General features: G+C 50.7%; 1 protein-coding gene across 2 annotated transcripts in view; it reads right to left on the bottom strand.

Moving 5' to 3' along the window:
• Ptch1 (patched 1) overlaps positions 1–4,872 on the bottom strand; it is a 57,713-nt gene extending 52,841 nt beyond the window's left edge. Inside the window, exons 1-2 of one of the 2 annotated variants that reach the window (XM_075969379.1) lie at positions 4,561–4,872; positions 2,820–3,012 (exon numbers count right to left, since the gene is read on the bottom strand). In XM_075969379.1, the coding sequence (XP_075825494.1) occupies positions 2,820–3,012; positions 4,561–4,722 (355 nt within the window). In that variant the 5' untranslated portion in view covers positions 4,723–4,872. Of the gene's footprint in view, positions 1–2,819; positions 3,013–3,646; positions 3,904–4,560 lie in introns of those variants that run through there. The other variant, XM_075969378.1, reaches the window with a different exon arrangement.
• Between the last annotated feature and the right edge of the window lie 15,984 nt (positions 4,873–20,856).

Raw genomic sequence — 20,856 nt, 5'->3', positions numbered from 1 at the left:
TAGTAAAAATATTTTGGCAGACAGGATGCACACAGTAAGCCTGTGTGAAGACACCCACACAAGCACAAAGGCAGGAGAAACCGCCCCCCCAGCTTCCCTTTTCTCTTACTATCTGTCTTTCCTCTCTTGTGATGCTTAACTGAGGACATGTGAGACCTCCCTTGTCTGTCTGTGTGCACAGCAAGCTGGTGGCTCCTGTAATCACACCCAGAACCTGAAGAAACCATCAAGCAACAGCGTGCTTCGCTGACAGGATAAAGAAGGGACTGGAGCAAAGATGAACCTCAGCTTGGGCCTGATGCTCACTGTGACTCTCCAACCTCCACTGTCACCCATCACCACCGGGAATTTACTCCTCAAAGCCAAGACCCACAGGAGAACACTAAATTCCATACAGCATAAACAAGACCTCAGGTTACTGTGACATTGGGTTCCCCTTGTCCAGTTTAATTTATGAAACTTGCTTCTTGTAGAAGGCAAGAATGAATAAATGAATGAACGAGGCCAAGTCAATATCAGACTAAACAGTGGAAATCAATGAACGCCAGGCAAAGTGAACATGAATAGAAATGCAGATGACCATTTATGGTCATTATTGGAAAAGTTGTCACTTGAAAAAAGGGACAGCTGTTGTAAGGAACATTATATACATATATGTATAGGTACTTTATTGAGTTCCAAGACTTATAAAAAGAAATACATACTACCTGGAGTATGGTGGTTGCTTAAAATGTAGGTGTTAAGTGTTCCCAGGAACCAATGAGCCATACTAAAATGCCAATGCAGGAAGGAGCTAAGACCCCTGAGCCTGGAGTTGGGGATGTGGAGGAGGGTTTCCCTAGCATGATCGGGCCGCAGTATGGTCTGTACTAGTGTCTGTGTGTATGGAGGGAGAGGGGGAGTTCAAGATGCCCAAAGCAGGCCAGGGTGTGCCCCCTTACTGACTACCTTCCCACTGAACCCTGCAGTCCATCTTCACAAATCTCATGTCATTCTTGAAACAACTACTCCAACTACTAAAAACCAAATCGCACATGGTCATCGGTGTGGAAAAAGTCAACTGTGGAACCACTAGCTCTAGTTCTTAGCCCTGCTGGTCAGTTCCTGCACCTAGGACCTTAACTTCCCTTTCCGGGGGTCTTGTTGACAGTGGCCTCTTCCTACTACAGCATCCTCTTGCTAGCCTCTCCAGTACTCCTGTCTGCCTCAAGACATCACTAAGGCCTTTTTTCTCCTAATTAAACGTTCACGGACCAGTCCAAGTGTAAACCTAAACTCGGTGAAAATACATTGAATTCCAGAAGTCTAAAGCACAGATCTCTGGGCAGTGTCTCCCAACACAGTGCTTGGAACAGCATAGACAGTATAGAAACTCAGGAAACTTGTTGCTAGGGGACTAAGTAGGTGCTCAATAAAACTAGTCCCTGAACTACCAATGACAAGGAAGCAAATCCAAAGGACACGTTTGTATTCATTAACCAAGCTACCTTAAGGCAGGAATGTGTTCTGCTTTTGACGATTTGGATTATTAATTGTTACTTTTCAACTATTATTTTAATTGTCACTTCTCAACTAAATACTCCATTAGTTTGCAGAACACCAAAAGGTGGATATTCTGGAAGGTTACTTTTCAATACCATCCTGAGGAATTGCTCATTAACTCGGTTTCCAAATTTTATCCTGGGTGGCTTACAGTAGACATGCACCAGTTATCTGGGCTTGAAACAACTGCCCAACTACTCAGATGCCCAAAGCAGTGTATGCCGGAGGCTAAAATGTTTTCAAACAAGGGATTGGTAGTTTTCAAAGAGATGACTGAGAAACGACCAACGAAGAAAAAAGGGAAAAGAAAGCCTGTAATCACAAAGGGCCTAAAATCGTCCATGGTGGTGGGGTAAGGGAAAAACGGCGAAGCTAGTTTCAATTTAGAAGTCCTTTTCTAAAGCAGGTCCGCAACCCCCCAAATCGAGGAACGTGGATAAAAAAGACCGGCACACAAACCCCAGGGGGAGCTCCCGTGGCCCCTCCTATCTAACCTGCATTCTTTAAAAAAAAAAAAAAACATTGCTTTCTTGCGTGCCTGCCAAACGCAGCCTTCCCCCAAAATAATTCCATTTAAAAAGCCCCCACCCGCGAGGAAACATTAATCTATTTTGCAAACACGCGTTCCAGTTTGGGCTTTACTATTTTTTTCACCCCCCCCACATCGCTCCCCCCCCCCTTTTTTTTTGTACCTTGAGACAAATGTTTTTTCCCCCAGAGTTGAAAGCTGTCCAAAAACAGGACCACACACGCGGCCGCCTCCGCAGGCCCGCGCGGCGCCCGCCCCCCGCGCGCCCCGGGGGCGCGCACACTCCCTGCAGCTAGAGGGGTGGCCTTGCCCTCCACCCCCTCTTCTTTCTCGGCAGACGCGGTGGGTGGGTGGGGGGGGGAGGGAAGAAAGCCGAGCCCAGGAGCCCAGATCCGAGAGGCCTTCCCCCGGCCGCTGGCACCCTGGTCAAAGCCAGGCAGGCGGCTGTGGCGGACCTTGGGGACCCCCCCTCGGCCCTGCCGAGTGGTCCGTCCCGCGCAGGGGCCTCGCGCCCCCGCCACTCTCTCCCACCACACCTAGCAAGGCGCAGCGCCCCGAGTAGATTACAGCGCGGCCTTTGTCGGGAGGGCCTGGCTGCAGGCCAGGCATGCAAACAATAAACAGTCGCCCCTGGTGCGGGCAGGGGCTCCACTGGCCACAGCGAGGCTCTAGGTGCAGGCTGGCAAATATCTTTATCAAACACAGGGAAGGAAGACGAAGGACGCGCCAGCGGCGCCGGGTCTCTTACCTTCCACCCACAGCTCCTCCACGTTGGTCTCGAGATTAGCTGCCTTTAATCCCACAGCGAAGGCCCCAAATATGAGGAGACCCACAACCAAAAACTTGCCGCAGTTCTTTTGAATGTAACAACCCAGTTTAAATAAGAGTCTCTGAAACTTCGCTCTCAGCCACAGCGGCGCTTTCCGGCCAGTAGCCTTCCCCTGGGGACGAAGCAGAAGGGAGGAGTGAATGCCGGGGAGTCGCTATCCGCGCACACCCGCCTGGGGACCCCCCACCCCAGCAGTGGGGGGCGTGGGCGGCCGTGGCTCAGGGACTTGCCCTCGGGGCTGGAACCTGGACCGGTCAGAGGGCATGGGGGGGGGGGGACTAGGTTGTAAATCAGAGCGAGGCTGCAGCGTGGGAACTGCACTCTAGGGACCACGGGGCGCCCCCACGCGTGGCCTGTGCACTCTCCCTGAATGAGACTTGGCGTGCTGGGGAGAGAGGCTGCTAACAGGAGCCGCCAACGACAGGCAGGCACTAGTATCCCGGTCCGGGAGAGGGAGGGCAGAGAAGTCCAACACTTAAATCACCAGGCCACGACCCCCCCTTGCCCCAAGTCCTGCTTCAGCCGTGGGCTTCCTCCCGTACGCCGGAAGGCGGGTGAAGAACGCAAGCGCACTTAGGGACAATATACAGCGACCGTGGCCCATCTGGCCCCCGGCCTGGCGTGGCTGCACGCGGGGGTCCACGTGGTGAGCCCGGCAGCCAGAGCTCGCTCCACACACTTTGCCATGGCTTTGGAAGACGACGCGGGGGCTCAGTTAGAAAGTGCGGCAGCCATCTGCAACTTACACTATTTGTGCTCGGAAGAGGGCGGCCACAAGGATCTTTCCCTCCTCTCCCACTCCCTCCTGGTGAAATCTTTTAAGAAAAAAAAAATAGCCGAGTACACGGGGAAGAGGCCCAAGCCGGCGCCGGCGGGGGTCCGGGCTGGGCGCAGGCTGCTCTCGGGACGGCGGAGCCCTGGTGCTGGCCAGGGCCCCGGCCGGCCCCAGGCTAGGTGCTCGCCTTCCCTGGATTCCACACAGTTCAGCCAGCCTCGTAAACACAATGAACCCGGTCGTTCCGCACACCAGCACCGAAGATTTAAGGTGGCAACTTGTTTACAACTGCCCCTCTCTCCGGCAGGCTGGGAGAAGAGGCGGCCCAAAACCTGAAAGAGAGGGGACGTCCTCTCCCGAGAATAATTTTTAAGGAAGCAGAGATTTCAAGCTCAACGAAAGCAGAACCGGCTGCCAAAAAAGGAAACCACCTTTACTTTGGCTCCCTCCCCTCTGCCTCTCTCCGCCTCTCTCCACTCCGCCTCCCCCTCGAAGAGGTTAAGAAATGTGGCAACGCGGAGGTTTAAGGCTGCAACCGAGGGCAGGGGCTCGGGTGAACGGCGCTGGGGCCCGGGGCAGCGCTGCACCGCAGCCGCCCTGGAGGTGGTCCACTCAGGACGGTTTCCAAAGCTCCGGAAAAGGCACACCAGGGAGGGCGTGTGCGCGCGCACACACCACACACGCACACACACGCACGCACGCACCCCTCCACCCCCTGCGGACCTCAGACAGCCCTTTCCTCCGAAGTCCGGAGGGAGGGTTTGAAATTTTCAACCTTCACTTGTCTTCTGCTTTTTCAGGAGGGTGTCTGTGTGCGTGTGTGGCAGGGATCCCAAAGAGGAAGAAGAGGGAAGAGTGGAGAGGGAGGAGGGAACAGACGTGCACCTTGGAAATCTGCTCCAGAGCGAAGGCGGCGTCGCAGTAGCTGGGCCGGTGCAGATAGTCCCGGTCCGGAACGGCGCGGTGAGGTCTCCCGGTCCGTCTGCGCCTCCCGCCGCCGCCGGCCTGCCTGCCCAGGGCCCCGGCGGCGTTACCAGCCGAGGCCATGTTGCCGCCGCCGCGGGCTCCGGGCGCGCCTGGGCGCTCGGCTCGCGAGGACGCTGCTGGCCGCCGGGGACTCCGGCTCCGGGTGACAGACCCGCTGCTGCCGCTCACACGGCGGGCGCTGCGGGTGCTGCGGCCGTGGCCGCTGCCGGGGACTCAAACCCTGCCCCTTCCATTGCCACATTGCGCGTGGGTCCCGAGGTCTCTGTGGCCGCCGCTGCCCACATCCAGCTCGCGGGAGGGCGAGAGCCGGCGCTTCCAGGGCGCGCCTCGCGGTCCCCAAGTCCCCCCAGACGTCCCCGCCCCGCGCCGCGACCCCTTCACGGCAGAAGGCGCGCGCAGACCCCCGCCACTAGTGCTGGCTTCCTCGGCGCCCGCTGCCGGCGACGCGACGGTGCCCGGCGGGTCTCAGCGATGCCGGGCCGGGGCAGCCGCTGCTCCCACTGTTCCCGCTGCTGCTGCTGCTGTTGCTGCTGCTGCTGCTGTTGCTGCTGCTGCTGCTGCTGGTGGTGGTGGTGGTGCTGCTGCTGCTGCTGCGGCTGGGGTTGGCGGTGGCGGCTTCTGAAGCGGCTGCTCGTTCTCGGACTGCTGGGTTCGCGGTGGCTGCTCGGTCCCGGACTTTGCTTTCTTGTTCTCCTCACCGACCCGCTGGACCATTCTGCCCCCGCGCCGCGCGCCTCTCTCGCTCCCGGGACCTGGGCACTCCGCTCTGTGTGTGTGCAGCGGGCAGCGGCCGCAGCAGCTCCTTGACTCAATAGATGAGATGGAAGAAGAAAAAAAAGAACTCTCTCCATTTGGAGAAAGAGGAGGAGGAGGGGAGGGGGTGGAGGGGGAGAGAGCGAGCGAAAGAGAAAAAGGCTGGAACTCCCGCCCCCGGGGCTGTCAGATGGCTTGGGTTTCTGCGACGCGATTGGCTCGCGGAGGGCAGAAATTACTCAGCAAACATGACTATTATTAGCTGCTTAGCAACAGCTCACCAAAGTAGAGAGACCACCCAGGTAGGCAACCCCCGTGTGTGCATCCCCGGCTTGGGGGGGGGGGGGACTCGCTCAGCGCCAACCTTCTCTCATGCAATGCTTCCATTAAGGAATGCTCCCCCTCCTTTCTTTCTTATTTCTTTTCTTTTCAACAGTGTCTTCTTTTTGTGAGACGGCTTTTGCGAGCGCGCGCGCAAACACACACGCACACGCTCACACATACAGGAGCATTTGCCTCGCAATAGACACGGGGGATATGTAATATTTTTTTAAGCGCTTAAACAATTTCTGAGATTCCTCAAAGAAAACCCTTTTAGAGGCTCTTTGGCCTCAAGCTGCAGCAAATACTGGGAGGTCCGCCTTGAATTCCCAGGCCTGCACCAATAATGACAGGGTGGTGGATAGTGCGCCAGTGTGTGCCAATTTTTTTTTCTCCTCTTTTCTTTTATAACCAAAGGCAAGACTTAGACTCTCGCAGGGAACAACGCCTCGTATTAAGATAAACAAAATGGAAATCTAAAGAGAGCAAGGATATTGGGAAAAGCCACCTTTTAAAAAATCCCCTGGCACACCCCCCCCCCCCCGCAAAAAAAAACCAGCACAGTCCAATTTGAAAGAGTTTGTAAAGAGAACCCAGACACATAGTCTCGTAGAAGTCGAGGCTTTTTTTATTTGACTCATATATATATATATTTCAGGAGCCCAGAGAAATGAAATTGAGAGATTTCTTGATTATTTGGGTTTCATCTGGATCCCCCTTTAATTAATCATATTCTTACATAAAGTAAATTTTAGGCTTTTAAAAAATAAAACTCGGTATGCATCCTGTAATATTTAATAGTGTGACGTAGGAGAGAATAAAGGCTTTGATGTCGGATTCATTTGAAACAAATTGTGGGCAGATCGAGAGGATTTGTACTGCTATTGCGTCCAGTGTCACTAAGACATCCCGGGGATTTGCTTTACATTGAACAAAAAACATGCGACCTTCGGGGTGGGGGGAGTCCTGGAACCAGCGACAAATTAAACTGTCTACACAACTACGCTCTTTGCGGGGGGGGAGACACTTAAGAAAGCACATTCCATTCTCCAATAAGTTTTCAAGTTAAATTCCTCCCTCAGTTGACACCAGACCCAGAAACACTGGATTCTGCTACATCCTATTATTTTTCTTTTCCCACTTGAACTGTAGAGGGAACCGGAGTAGTAAGAAGCCAACAGAAGCCGTGAAATGGGGCAGTGTGGCTTTAAGATGCACACGGTGTGTGTTCATTGAAAAAAAAATAAGAAGAAAGAAAAGGAAAGAAAGAAACCCAGATGGAGGGAAAGGGGGAGGAGCGGGGGAGAAGGCGGAGCTTGGTCCTCCACGTGACCCAGACCGAGAGGCCCGTCGGCGCGCACGCGTTGGCGCGCACGCGCACGCGCGCTCTGGTCTGGGGCCTGCGCCGGGCGCAGGCACAGCAGGTAACCCGGTCGGCTCCCTGGGCCTGCGCGCCCTGAGCCCTCAACGCGGTACGCACCGCCTTCCGGGGCCCTGAACGGTGTGCGCGCCTGGCCGGCGCAGACAGACGTGCCGGACACGCCGTAGTACATTCCTGAAGGCGGCCCGGCCCCCTCGCGCTGCCCAATGCGTGCACGGCCTCCCTGCTGACGGCCAATGGCTGCGCTTCGGCCCTTCCATTCAGTGGCGCAGGCTGCGGCTAGGCAGGGGCAGTGCACGCGGCTCCCAGGGGGGCTTTCCCTCCCACCGCGTTGCACTCTCGCCGCTGCCTAGCCTGCCTACCCACCCTCCAACCTCATCTCCTTCCAGACTTAGGACGCTTTACCATCCTGAATCCCAAACCCACAAAACCTGAGCGGTTCCTGAAGCCGGGTGGTGAATCTGAGCGATCAGTGACCGAGTAGAAGTGTTTGGGGGTGCTCACAGAATAAGGAAGAGGACCTGGGTGCTGGGCCAGCGCGGAAATTCAAAATTCCTAACACCAGGGAGCATGTGATTTTCCAACGACTGACTTTCGGAAGTGCAGCTGAAAAATCCTTAAGGGAAGGCATGCAGGGTGAGGGAAAGGACACTACCTTAAGAACGAGCAAAGTGCTGGAAGCGGAGCTGCTAAGCCTTGGAGTAAAATCCTTTTCTCTGATAGCTTATCAGCATAAAGCAAAAAAGTATGAACTACTATTTTAGCTTTCATATTTCTTGCTCTCGGAAATTGGGTTGTTTTCAATACTCGAGGGTGACACCCCGAGTTCAAAGGTCAGCGTGATTTTAAATTTGAAGCTGGCTATATATATGGCAGGGAGTTAACTACATAGCCCTATGAAAGTAATCTTTCAAATTCCTTACAGTATTTTACTCCTAAGCATTTGCTCCCCCCCCCCCCACATACACGGGTTTTACTTCTTCGATTGCATATAGCTATTTGGATTCTAGGATTCTAGAATGGAACTATAATCTAGCTATGCAAAGCCTCTTCCATTCGGACGCTTTTCCCTCGGCTTGACTTAATTCTTAAACGTTTTGAACATGGAACCCTGAGGTCTGCAGAGCTCAGCAAACTCCTCGCCGCTGTTTGATAGGTTAACTTTTCAGCATCTCAGACAATGGTCCTGACCTGTAAACTCTACCCGTAGGTTTCAGGGCGCAATCCCCAGGCTCTCTCTAACAAGCCCTATCTTAATCTCCCCAGCCCCCACCCGCCACTTCCCCTGTGGTCTGCTTTTTTCATAGAGATGAATTACTTTGGGGATCTAATTGGCCTTGTTTCTGTAACGTTTTAAGAAAGGGAAGAGGAGCCAGTCTAAAAAGGCTGCTCGACTTGGGTGGTCAGGGCCGAGGCTGCCCCCAATTTGCCTCATTGCTGATGCCCGTGAGTGTGACATTCCCAGCGATAATGTTGTTCCTAATCAATCTACCCTTATTTACATTTGTAAGCCTTGTCGGCTTTAATATGCATGCCCTGTGCAGGGGACCGCTGAGCCACACCGGGTTTGTTAACTTCCAGCTAACCGCAAGGATTCCACAGACCTGAGGGCAGAGTGGAGGAGGCAGGCCTGCTAAGGTGTCTGCTGGCAGTTCAGTCCCTTTAAGGGTCTTTCTGCCTGGTGACTCCCCAGATAACTGAGAACCTAAGGCCTTGACAAGCAGAAGTTGCCAGCCTCTGTGAGGCTAGAGTTGAGTGATCATCCCCTCTTCCAATTTAAGCTTAAATGAAAACAGAAATTGTCATTCTTTTCTCCCCACCATGATCCAAGACTGTAGATTTCCATAACGGATTCCTTCAAAGCTCTGGATTTTCTCACTGCCTCCTCCCCTCTCTGTTCCAGTGCTTCAGATAGCCACAGCCATGCCACACACATCTCAAAAATGACATCAGATTGTCCGAGTGCTAAGATGACACTTGAGATAAAACATCTGTCCTTTGTGTTGGAATGTTCCAATGGTGCAAAGCTATGGGTGCCAGGCTTGTTGAGGTTTAACTTTTCACTGGCTTCTCCGATGAAACTAAGTGGATCTTTAAGATCCAGATAAATGAATAAAGGAGCAAAGGTGTTCCAGCCATTTGACCCTAGGCTTGGTCATAATTTTCCCACAACAAGTTTAATAGTTTTCCAGAAATTCAAGGAATTGCAAATATGATGCTAAAATCCTACAATATTTTTGTTGCAAGGATGGGATGCAGTGAGGAAGGGGATGTGATGTTCTATATATGGCTGTTACAAGGGTAGGATGGAGACAGGGAGGAGGATTTGGTGTCCAGTGTATGGATGGGACAGGACACGAGTGTTAGGCTAGGGCCTGGGCAGTTCAAAGGCATTTTGAATGAGAATTAAGCCTTAAGCCAATCTGCCACCATCTTATCCCATTTTCTTGGCTCTCCACAAATGTCTTATTTGCTCACTGGCAGACTGTGTGTTTATACTGACTGTACAGGGAGATGGCAGAAAATGACCCTAAACGGTTTCAGGGAGGAGAGAAGGAAAGATCCTGAAGTCACCAGAGTGTAAAACTATTGGGCCTGACTCCCCTCTCTTCTCTCTACCTCCAGCTTCCTGCTCTTACTAACTCCCCCCACCAGCCCCCCAGGCTGGAGGAAGGGGAACTGCTCTAGCCAACTTGTCAAAATAATGCTGCTAATTACCTCTGATCTCCTTTAATGGGAAGCTGCTCCCAACTCCACAAAGGAGTAAATGAAAGGGTCCACAGTACAGACCCAGGAGCCTACAGTGGGCTGGGGGTGGGGAGGGTAACCAAGGGGAGTATCCTCAGAAGCTCCCAGAAAAGTCGGAGCCAATCACTGCAGGTTTAAATACTTGAATAATTAGCTTTAAATGCAGTACCAAAAGCTACTGATTCCTTTTGCTAGGAATGTCACCAACTACAGAGTCTTCAATGAACTTGACAGAAGACTCAGCATGGACTCCTCCCCCCTCCTCTTTAAACATCTCCTTTGCTACATTTCCCCACTCTGATAGATAGAGTTGTGTTCTTGAAATACTCAAACCCCAAGCACGTTCCCCCTCCATCTCTCTCCCATCATCTCTCTACCTCCCTATGCTCTGACTGTGGCAGAAAGCACACGGTGTGTCTCAATGCCCCCTGCCTTTGGGTCTTGCGTGAAAAAGAAGCTGAGCAACATGATCCCTTTGACCCACTGCTGGAGCAAATTTATTAGAGATATAGGCATGAGAAATGAAAGGGAAGTAAAACAATTCCAGCTTATTGTGTGTCTTTCTTTCATACTCCTAATCCGGTTTACACATCACGCCTACATGTCTCAATGGGGCATTATACACTGTGGCAGAGGCTGCAGAAAATAAAAGGTGTGGGGGGAGGGAGAGAGGCAGAACGGGGAAGGTGGGCATTTTTCATCCATATTTATTTTACAAATTTCTTATCTGTAGACAATTGAAAGCAATCTGTTAAAAAATCTCTGCTCACAAAACAGTTCCAAATGGTGCTAACTCCTGTTCAAATGGCTTGTCAGATTATGACAAAAAATATATATAGCCAGAAATTTGATACACTTCTCACCATGAGTTTAACATAAAGCTAACTGGTATATTAAAATGGCAGGGTCTATTGGTGTCACCTTGGTTCAACACTTTAATTTGAAAAGATCATGGATTCAAAGTCATTTATTGCCTGGTGGAAGGAAGCTGGGTGACAACTGAAACACACACATTCACAATTGAAAGACCCTTGTTTTACAACACAGGGCACAATGCACCTGAGGCAACAATGTATCCTGAGGAACCACCCAGAAATAATAAGTTACAGTAACAAAAGATGACACCAAAAAGCATTGTCTTGCTTTGTGGAGGCAACTAATTGCATGTTGAAGTACCTGAGCCAAGAAGAAGGAAAAACAATTCGAACACACACAGAACGATGAAAAATAACTATTGTGGTTCAAGAACTCAGTGGTTCAATTATTAACTATTTAGAAGCACCCAGTGAGGGTCTTCAGTACTTCTACCTAGTTCCAAGGGAGAAAGGAAGGATAAGAAGGGAAGATGATCCTCTCATCCGAGTCCAACACAACACGGGTCTCTGGGGTAGTTCATGAACAAGATTCCTTATGAGACAGACACTGACATCAGAAACAACTGATTTTAAACATGGACTTAAATACATGAAGACATACCACGTGTCATCAAAAGCAGTCTTTGGGAACCGGAGGGTTCCTGTGTTGGGACCGACTCATTTCTTGAAGGTCTGGGTCAGTAAAACCTACTTCGAGGCTCCCCTGAGGCCCCACACATCGTTCTGGGCACTGCGCCACCCGCCCACCTATTTAATGGGTGACAGGCACCAGAGTGCCCGATTCCGTAGGCTCAGGAGTCAGCACACACCCCTCTCCTCTACCCATGCCCAGCGGTGAACTCAAAGCGCCCTTGGCCTCTTTTCTCCCAAAGAACCGCAGCAGGGAGGAGCCGGCGGCTTTGACAAGGCGCTTCCCTCCGCTCTAGGTGTCACGTTCAGCCAGGTGTCTGCGCGCGCTGCCGCCAGCCCTACGTGTGGGTGCACCGGTCCCCTTCAGTTGGTGTCCCCTGCTCCCAGAAAAGCGTCTGCGGCGCACGTGCTCCCTTGAGCAGCCCCCTGCCGGCCCCCCAGCGCTGTCACTCTCCGCCACCAACCCTTCCATCAGCCGCGCTGCCAGCGCTGGCCAGGCAGTAGTCACCACCCGGCTCGAGGAACGGAAACCAAGGTGGCGACCCTTTCAAGCGTGCAAATAGGATCCCAGGCGACCCCCTCCGTGGGAACTCCCCCGGAGTCGTTGCCCCCCCGCGCGCCACAGCCATCTCTCCTCTCTGCCCTGCCGGCCTGGGGGCAAGGGTCCCGGCGTGAGAGTATCAGGCAAGCGTGGGGATGCGGACCCCGATCCTGCACCCCGGAGCTGCAGCCTTCCGGCCACCCACCCTCCTCGCCAGCCCAGGGGTCGGGACTAGGCGTGGGGCGTCCCCGGGGGCACTGCGCACTCACCATAGCCGGCCTCAGCCCCTGGCCGGAGCGCAGCTGCCAATGGCGCGGACGCTGGCCGTGAGGTTCACATCAATTCCTTTTATTAATTTCCCGGGGCCCCCCTTGACTGGAGCTGCGTGGCTCTGTCTTCTCCCTGTCTCCCTTCGTCTCCCCCGGGCCCTGTCGCCGCGGGTCTCTTTGTCTGCCCTGTCGCCGTTTCTTTCCCCGGTCTTCGTCTTCGTCTTCTCCTCCTCCTCCGTCTTTACAAAAGGAACGGAAAGTGTAAAAACCCCGGCGCGCGGGGCCGCCGCAGGCTTTCGGCGGAGTGCGGCGCGGACTCACAATTACAAGCCTGTTTCTATTAAGCAGGTCCATGGCCCTCGGCGTGGGTGGTCTGCCGCGCCATAGGCAGGACCTGTCAGGGTCACGTGACGGATCCGAAAACTTTACCCCTTTACAATAAACCCAAGGAAGGCAAAGTAAACTGGAGAAACGTGCTATCAGTGCAGCCCTCCTGGGTAAACAGGCTGCCCTCCCCGCCGTCCTGGGAGGCGCCCGGCCTGGCGAGCCCTGGCGAGCCCTGGCCACCCCCTGCACGCCCCCCGCGGCCTCAGTGCGGGGGGTCCTCAGCCCTCTTCGCCGCCAGCCGGCGCCCCCCTCCCAGAACGGCTGCGCTCCTTTTGGCCATGGTTCCAGAATCCTGGGTTGGGGAGAACGTGGATGGGGGGCGAGCGAGGAAGTGCGTTTTAGTATCCCATAGCCTGCAAAGGATGTGTATGTTTTTGCGGGGGGGGGGGGGACTTTCAAAGACAGCACCTTATCCCCGCCCGGGTCGCGTTCCCACAAAGCGCTGAGAAGCTGTCAACGATCCAGCTGACAATTCCCAGGCACACATCAGGGTCGTGGGCATATCACAGAGGTTTTCTGGGAAAGGAGGCCTATGTGGGTGCTGGGTTGGGGTGGGAGTGAGGGGGCCTTGGTTGTTTTGTTTTTTGTTGGCTGACCCGGAAAGCCACTACTTATGAAGACACCAAGGTGGGGCTCCTTGGAATCCAAGCCCGGGAAGGGCTGAGGGATCCTAATTGATATTTGCTTCCTTTCCCCTCCAATTACTGTGGTTTTGGGGGATACCACCCAAATGATCCCACCCACGCTGCCTTCCCGTACCAGGTAACCTCCGATGATTGGTTTGGGTGGAGGTGCTGGTTGGCCCTGAGGGGGCCTCTCCCCTTGAATTTCAAGGGCCTGTTCAGGAAAGAGTTGCCTGTATTTGTTAAACTGCTGAATACAGCCTGTTTCTCATATAGCTGGGAGATGATGTTTTAAAGGGACTACATTATAAAGGTGAATTAGAAATGCAAAGGCAAAGGGTTCGAGAGAAAAGCTATCAAGACTTCACTAGCTGGTCTTCCATCACAGCCACCCGACCAACCTTGTGCATGTGTAGGCAAACCTCCACCACCAAGTCACCCTCCAGCCCCCAACGTAGGCCTGTAGGCTCTTCATTCTAGCTGATTGTGATTAGGTGTTGTGGGGACATGCCCAAACCCACGGGTTATTAAATAATCCCGGGAGTTACCATTTATCCCTCCCTATGCGATGTTCTTTAATAGGGTCATTTGAGTTCCCAGAATGCTTGCACTTGAAAAGCTTTAGGTAATTAAGCATCAGAATGATGGACAAACCTGTAAATTAGGCTGGCCTATGAATAGGTTTCATGCCAACTGACTTTAGTCAAAATGAACTAAAACGAGTGTTAGCCAAACAATGGATTCGGAGTCATAACTGAAGAAAAGAAGAAAGTGAGGAAGGGAGGAAAGGAAACAGAAAGACAGAAAGAAGAAAAAGAAGAGAAAGGAAAGGGAGGGAGGGAGACGGGGAGGAGAAGGGAAAAGGAAACAAGGGGAGGAAGAGAGGAAGAGAAGAAAGGAAGGGGATGGAGGAAGGAAGGATGGGAGAGAGGAAAGAAAGAGAGAAGGGAAGGGAGAGAAATAAGAAAAGGGAAAGAAGTAGATAAGGTGAGAGGAAGAAATGGAGGGAGAGGGAAAGAAAAAAGATGGAAGGGAGGGAGAGAGAAAGGAAACTTTTTCCCCACAAGACAACAAAAACACCACACCAGCTTCTCCCTTGACATCATACCTAAGGGCCGACCCCTCTCCATCTATGCTTGTGTGTGGACCGCTGGAAAAATAGCTGCATCTCCAACTAGAGTGATCTAGAATACAAAATAGAAAGGAGGTAAGAAAGCTGTGGGAAGGACATTTAGATGCCCTCTAGAAAAAGCTGTTAGGTGGGAGAATTCCCAGAGACCTCATGAGGTTGTCACATTCTAGTCACATTAAAAGGAAGGCCTCCTTGGTAGCACGTGTGGCTGCTCGCTCCTTGGATGTTAGTAGTTTGTGTGATGCTGGACATTCCTTTGGCACTCAATTGGCAAAAACGGATTTCAGCACAGGGCTTGGAAGAGGCCTAGGCCATGAGGAACACTCCCTGACCTTCCATTGGGAGTATGGAAAGGGAGACACAGCCACACAGCATTTGACCTTAGTGAAAAAAAATCCATCACCCATATAACTGAAATATCTGTGCTCATATTTTTAGGTCCTGACCTTAAAATCACGGTAAAACTGTCTTCAGGACAAATACTTGAAGTTAAGCAAGGACAGCATCGTGATACAGAAAGAAGCAAACCTTTGGTGCTGGGAGTGAGAAACTGGGGAAGGAACACACACGGGCTCCTAGAGCAGCCTTCCCTCTTCTTTCCTCTGGAATCAATCTTTGCAGTTTCCTAAGGCCGCACCTCTCCTGTATCCACTGGATGTTCAAAGTCCATAACCTTGTTGAAGAGCATTCTGGGGAAGGTTGGCTGAGACCCCTCATGTGTTACTTTTTGGCATTTCTGGGACTCCAGCAAAGGGCATTTCTCATCTAATAGCTACTTCAGTTCTCTAACATGGCTTCTGCCCCATGCCTTCCAGAAAACCCAGCTTCAGAGCCGCACAGTCTGACAACCCATTTGGCACGGAGGTGTTAATGACCGACAAGGCTACCAGACAACAGCTTAGCCCTGGCTTGTGTATGGACTGATAAGCAATTGGCATGGAGGTGTTAGGCTACTAGGTAGTGCTCTGTTAACTTGGTTTTTCAGGACATACCCAGAGGAATAATTCCCAAAGTGGAGATTTCAGAACAAGGCCAGATGGAGACTGAAGGTGTCAAAGAAGAAAGACTTTTGAAGCAGGTCTGCCAACAGACCACACAGGGGCATGACCAAGTCTGTGGCTCAGCAAGATTGTCCCCCCTCTGCCTGTCTTGAGTATTTTGGCGACTGGAGATTTGTTGCCTTGTACACAGGCGTGTGCACACGCACATACTCTTTGGGCCTAAGCATGTCTATTCCCTTCTCCCCATGACTAGCTCTAACACCTGGAAAACTCCCAAGTGGGAGGCTCTCCACTCAGGGTGGATGCCACCTTGCCCAGAGCTGGTGGCTGTACCATACCGACCACACTTTGACTGTGGCCATCCATTGAATCTGGCATCAGGAAACTCCTTAGGCTTTCCTGAAAGAGCTCTTGCTCAAAGCAGAAATTCCTCTACAGTGACTGCCCCGACCCCCATACCAGCCTCTTCCCTGTAAAAGAGATAACCACAAGCAGCTAAGCCAACTGATAGAACGAAGGATTTGAGGACCAAAGGGGTAGATAAAAAATGTTTAAGGGTGAATGTGTCTGTTAAAGCACTGATTCAGAGGAAACGAACAGCTGAGTTACCAGAACATGTTAATGGAATTATTTAAACAGCAAGAACAAAAAAAGAAGGGAAACAGGATTGCCAACTGATAAAGCATGGTGTGGTGTGAATAGAGAAACCAGGACAAGCAGTTTGGAAAGGAGGGAGTGGAGCAAATCCTGCTGTGTCATAAACCAAAGGCTCCATGGGGCCTCACTGCTGAAGAGGAGGAAGCCCCAGAGATGTTTGCAGTGTGCAAAAGAATCTCATGGTCACTTCACAACTAGAAGCAGCCCATGGTGCTGGGGATACGGCTCAGTGGAGGGGGGGTACCTGCCTAGCGCACACGAAGCCTGGCTCTGATCTACAGTACAGCGTCAGTGGTGTGTGCCTGTGAGCCCAGCAGGAGGCCCAGAGGAGGTCAGTAGTAGTGGAAGGTCGTCCTCTGATACATAGAGTTCAAGGGAAGCCGAAGATATGTGAGAGCCTGTCTCAAAAAGAAGAAGGGTGGAGCATGGGGACTTGTCTGTGTCCTCTAGAGGTGTTTCCCCCTCCCCGTGTGTGTGTGTGTGTGTGTGTGTGTGCGTGTGTGTGCATGCGTGTATTTGAGTGTGTATGTGTGTGAGTGTGTATTTGAGTGTGTATGAGTCTGTGTATGCGTGTGTGTATGTGAGTGTGTGTATGTGTGTATATGTGTGTGAGTGTGTTGAGTGTGTGTGTGTGTGTGTGTGTGTGTGTGTGTGTGTGTGCTCCTCTTAAGAGGATACCAGATCAGGGCCACACTAATAGTTTCACCTTGACTTGACCTTTCCAAAGTCCCCCATTGCCAGTTCCTCCTGTGGCAGCAGCCTGCCTCTGACACCAAAGCAGTTACATCACCACCTGTCACCAGGTGCCTTTCCACTGTCAGCTGTGTAACATGTGCACCCTTAAAAGTGCTGGCCAGTCACAGCTTGCTCTCTTGCCTCTTCTTTCCTTTTCTTTCTTCCGTCTCCCTGTCTGTCTATCTGCCTGCCTCGCCCATGCCGCCATGCCCCTTCCTCCACAGCCTTTCACTCTTTCACTATCCCCTGCCCCAATAAACCTCTTGTACTAACTCTGTTGTGGGTGGGGTTTTTGCTTAGTGGCATATCTTGGCAGGACCTGCTGAAAGGTACCCACTTCGCCTTTCTTTTTTTTTTTTAACCCTTTTGCCCATATTTAAAAGCACATTCTGAATTAATGACAGTTGGGACCTCATATGTGACTTTGTGAGCAGGAATGCAGCCCATTGCAGAACCTACAACTGGGTCTGAAATACAAGGCCATTTGGAGGGAAGAGTTGGGGCAGACTGCAGTTGAGCCCTTGCTGGTACCTGATGCTGATGACCTGCCCCACAATCTCCAGAATACATTCCCTAGGAATTCTGGTTATCTAGGAAAATGGCTTTGGGCTTCCAGTACAACATTTTTTTTTTAACTCAAAAAGATGAACACTGCCAATCTCATAATGAATCTATCTTCTTTACTGATTTCAGTAAATTCTTTAACCAAGCACCAAGTGGCATCCAAAGGTGGTTGCTCAACAAATTCACCTGAGAAGTTAACAAAAAAAAAAAGATAAACAAAGACAGAAATCAATTATTCACCATCGCCCTCCCCATTCCAGGGCTGCAGAATCATAATTTCAGACACAAGCATAAGTATTTTTTAAAAATAGTTTCTCTAAAGTGGTTATATGGGGGAATGCTCATGGAAGGAACTAGATGTGGGCATACATAGTTGTTCATGGGAAAACTATTTAGCTTACTAAGCCTTCAGTGTATGATTGAGGTTTTTCATTATAAAACAGCAGTATGAAGGTAAGATGCTCCTACAGACTGTTAGGTTTCAAACCTGGGACAAATGGCTGAAATGCCTATTTACCATATTAAAGTGGACACTGGCCACCAGGCTTTCCCTGCATCCCCCAGTCCCTACCTGTTATAGGACCATCCTGACTGGCACACAGAGCAGCAGAGGCTTTTTGGCTGTGAGACCTAGGTCTGATTTTTCTGTGGAGAAGGAACTTGGGGAAACTGACCTTATTTTGGCCAGGCAGAGTAAAGCAGTCAACCCAACAGTGTCCCCAATTTGAACAGAACCCTGGGAGGAGGTGAAGCATGGGGCAGTTTTTCCCAGTGGTTTGCATTCCTACAATCCAAATGGACTTTTCGTGTTCCATCTGTCTTCTTTGAAAATGCTAGGATGGGGTGTTCCTCTCTATAATGGGAAGCTGTTTATTAAATACTTTAAATGCTAAATTCAGCAGATCTCTGAAGAGATTGAGGACCACTTGAGATGAACAAAAAAAGAAATAAAAAGAAAAGAAGGGTCATGGTTGCTCTTAGATGTGATGAAGGAGAAAGTTTATTGTAGATAAAATGGGGAACATAGGTAGAGGCAGGGACATCTGGGAGAGTCCTGAGTGGGTGTGACCCTAAATCATATGAGAGAAGGGGGAGGGAGAGAGGGGAACCTGGAGCAGCAGCTAGGAGTCCCAAAACAGAGTAGACGAACAGAGACCAGGTAACCAAAATGATTGGATTACGCAGGGTAGGGTAGCTGGGGGAAGAGCAGCCCAGCCCCTGGATTCGAGAAGCTTAGGGTGGGGGCAGGGTATGCCATTCCAGGATGGCCCTGCTTTGATAATCTTAAAGAGACACCTCAGCCATTTGTTTCAGGTTTGAAACCTAACACAGATGGTTCAGCCATACAATGGGATTCGAAGACAAAGGACATTTGGTTATTTATGAGTAAGTTTGTCGTGTTGTCTGTACTGTAGGTCTGTTGTTCATTCATCAAATAAAAGATGGGTGGGCCTGTGAGACAGCTCAGTGGGCAAAGGTGCTTGCTGCCAAGCTGCCGGATCAGGGTTTGAGGTTAGAATTCCACATGGTAGGAAAGAACCGGCTCCAACTTATTCTTTTGTCTCCGTGTGTGTGTTTCTCAAACACACTAAACAAAAAGCTAAGTATTTTTTCTTTTTTCTTTTTCTTTTTTTTTTTAAAGAAAAGATTGGTAAGCTTGTACTGTGTGCACAGTCCTCTGTTAAGGGCTGAGAATTTGGGGGAACGGAAAAGTCATCTTTCTTAAAAACAGAAAGAAATGCCATCCTGTTTTTTACTCAGGAGATTATAATAAAGTAAAATTGATAATACTGGCCTCCACAGTAGGAGCAAGTCTGTAAAAACAACTGTCACAGGACAAATGTGACAGAATCTGAGTGTCTATCTAGGTAAAGAAAAAAAACAACTACGGGGCCACACAATGGGATTCTGCAAAGAGCTGGAAATAAGCAAGCTACAGAGAAAGAGGAAGGCTGCCTCCAAAAGCAGAGCATGACTCGGGAGCCTGATCACGAGTGAAAAGTCTGGGTCAGGAGCAAGTCCCTTGTGTTGGTCAGAGCTCCCTGAAGGACCAGAGCTGACAGAACGAAGAGAACATGAACATACACATATTCATATCTGGGATGAAATAGATGGACCTATAGGGTATACTCTGGGTAGTCCAACTATGGCTGTCTCACATCAGAAACGATGGGAATCTGGTAGCCATTCAGTCCACAAGACTGGATGTCCCAGCAGTCCCAGTCCAGCACTGAAGTTCTAGAGGATTCCTAGAGAGCTGCTGGTCTCCAGTCTACCTTGGAATCCTGAAGATGCTGGATTTAATATTGGCCACAGTGACAGGATAGATGAACTTGCCAACAAGAGTGGGGTAAAGAGGTAAAAACAAGATTCCTTCTTCCATGTCATGAGCTGCAACCAAGAAGGTGTGGTCCAGATTTAGGGTGGGTCTTTCTGCTTCAAATAATCTATTAAGAAAAGCCCTCATAAGAGTGCCCAGCAGTTTGGGTTTTTGTTGATTCCAGATGTAGTCAGCCAAGATTGGTCATCATATCTCCCATGAAGGCATGTATCAATTCCATTGCATAAGAGCGATAAAGAAAAGCAGAGGGATGAAAACTTATTAGGGAAAGCTGTTAACCAACCGTGGAAGTGCTTTGAAGAAGGTGGAGAGCAACTCATTTTATTCACTCAGCCATATCTATTTGGTGTTTCGAGACAGAGTCTCACTCTATAGCCCAGGCTAGTTTTGAATTTGTTACCATAGCTCAGGTCATCTACAATCTTGTCCCAATCTTCCTGTCTCAGTGTCCTGAGCACTGGGATTACAGGTTTGCCCCATCACTCCTGACTTCAAAAGCAGTTTGTTTTAAAATATGAGTTGGGCAGAGCGGTGCACACCTGGAATCCCAGAAGGGCATGAGCGTGTGAGTTCATGGCCTGCTGGAGCTACATAGCGAGTTTTAGTCCAGCCTGAGCAACGCAGCAAGACTGTAATCAATCAATTAAACAAAAGCCAGCAAGCAAAGAAATAAATAATAAATAAAAAGCATACATTGGTTATAGTAATTTAGTGTGCTCAATTTCACAATAAAAGTTTTGTTTATTTACAGTCATCCCTCCTTTCTTTCCTTCCAATCTTTCTTCTCCCTCTTCCTCCCTAGATCAAAGCTCCCTAGATCAAAGCAAGATCTACTTGGGCATGAAGGCAACACTGTAGCATAATAAGAGGCGTATAGATGGTGCCACAGGAGCAGGGAGCAAAGTCCCCAAGCCTTGTCTCCTATACTACCATAGAGTGAGAGACAGACTAAGGAGGAGGATAGAGGACCAGTCCTCAGGGCCAGGGGAGAAAGTCAGGGATCTCCCAGACCCTGTCTGTGGACCGTAGCGAGCTCAAGCTCTGCGGTGCCATCACGCCTTCCCTGTATCAGCCTTTGGTAGAGGCTGAAAAGCTAATGCATTCCAGAGAATTCTGACCACAACAGCCCAAAGCATTTGCGTGCGATGATCCGCAATGGAGGACCAGGGCGTGTGCATTCAGTAGTCAGCCTGTCTGTAGAGTGATCTACGACACATCCGTTGGTCTTGTGTGAGC

Source organism: Microtus pennsylvanicus, chromosome 4 (genome assembly GCF_037038515.1).
Source record: "Microtus pennsylvanicus isolate mMicPen1 chromosome 4, mMicPen1.hap1, whole genome shotgun sequence".
Taxonomy (NCBI): Eukaryota; Metazoa; Chordata; class Mammalia; order Rodentia; family Cricetidae; genus Microtus; species Microtus pennsylvanicus.
This window is presented reverse-complemented; position numbering and strand designations above follow the sequence as displayed.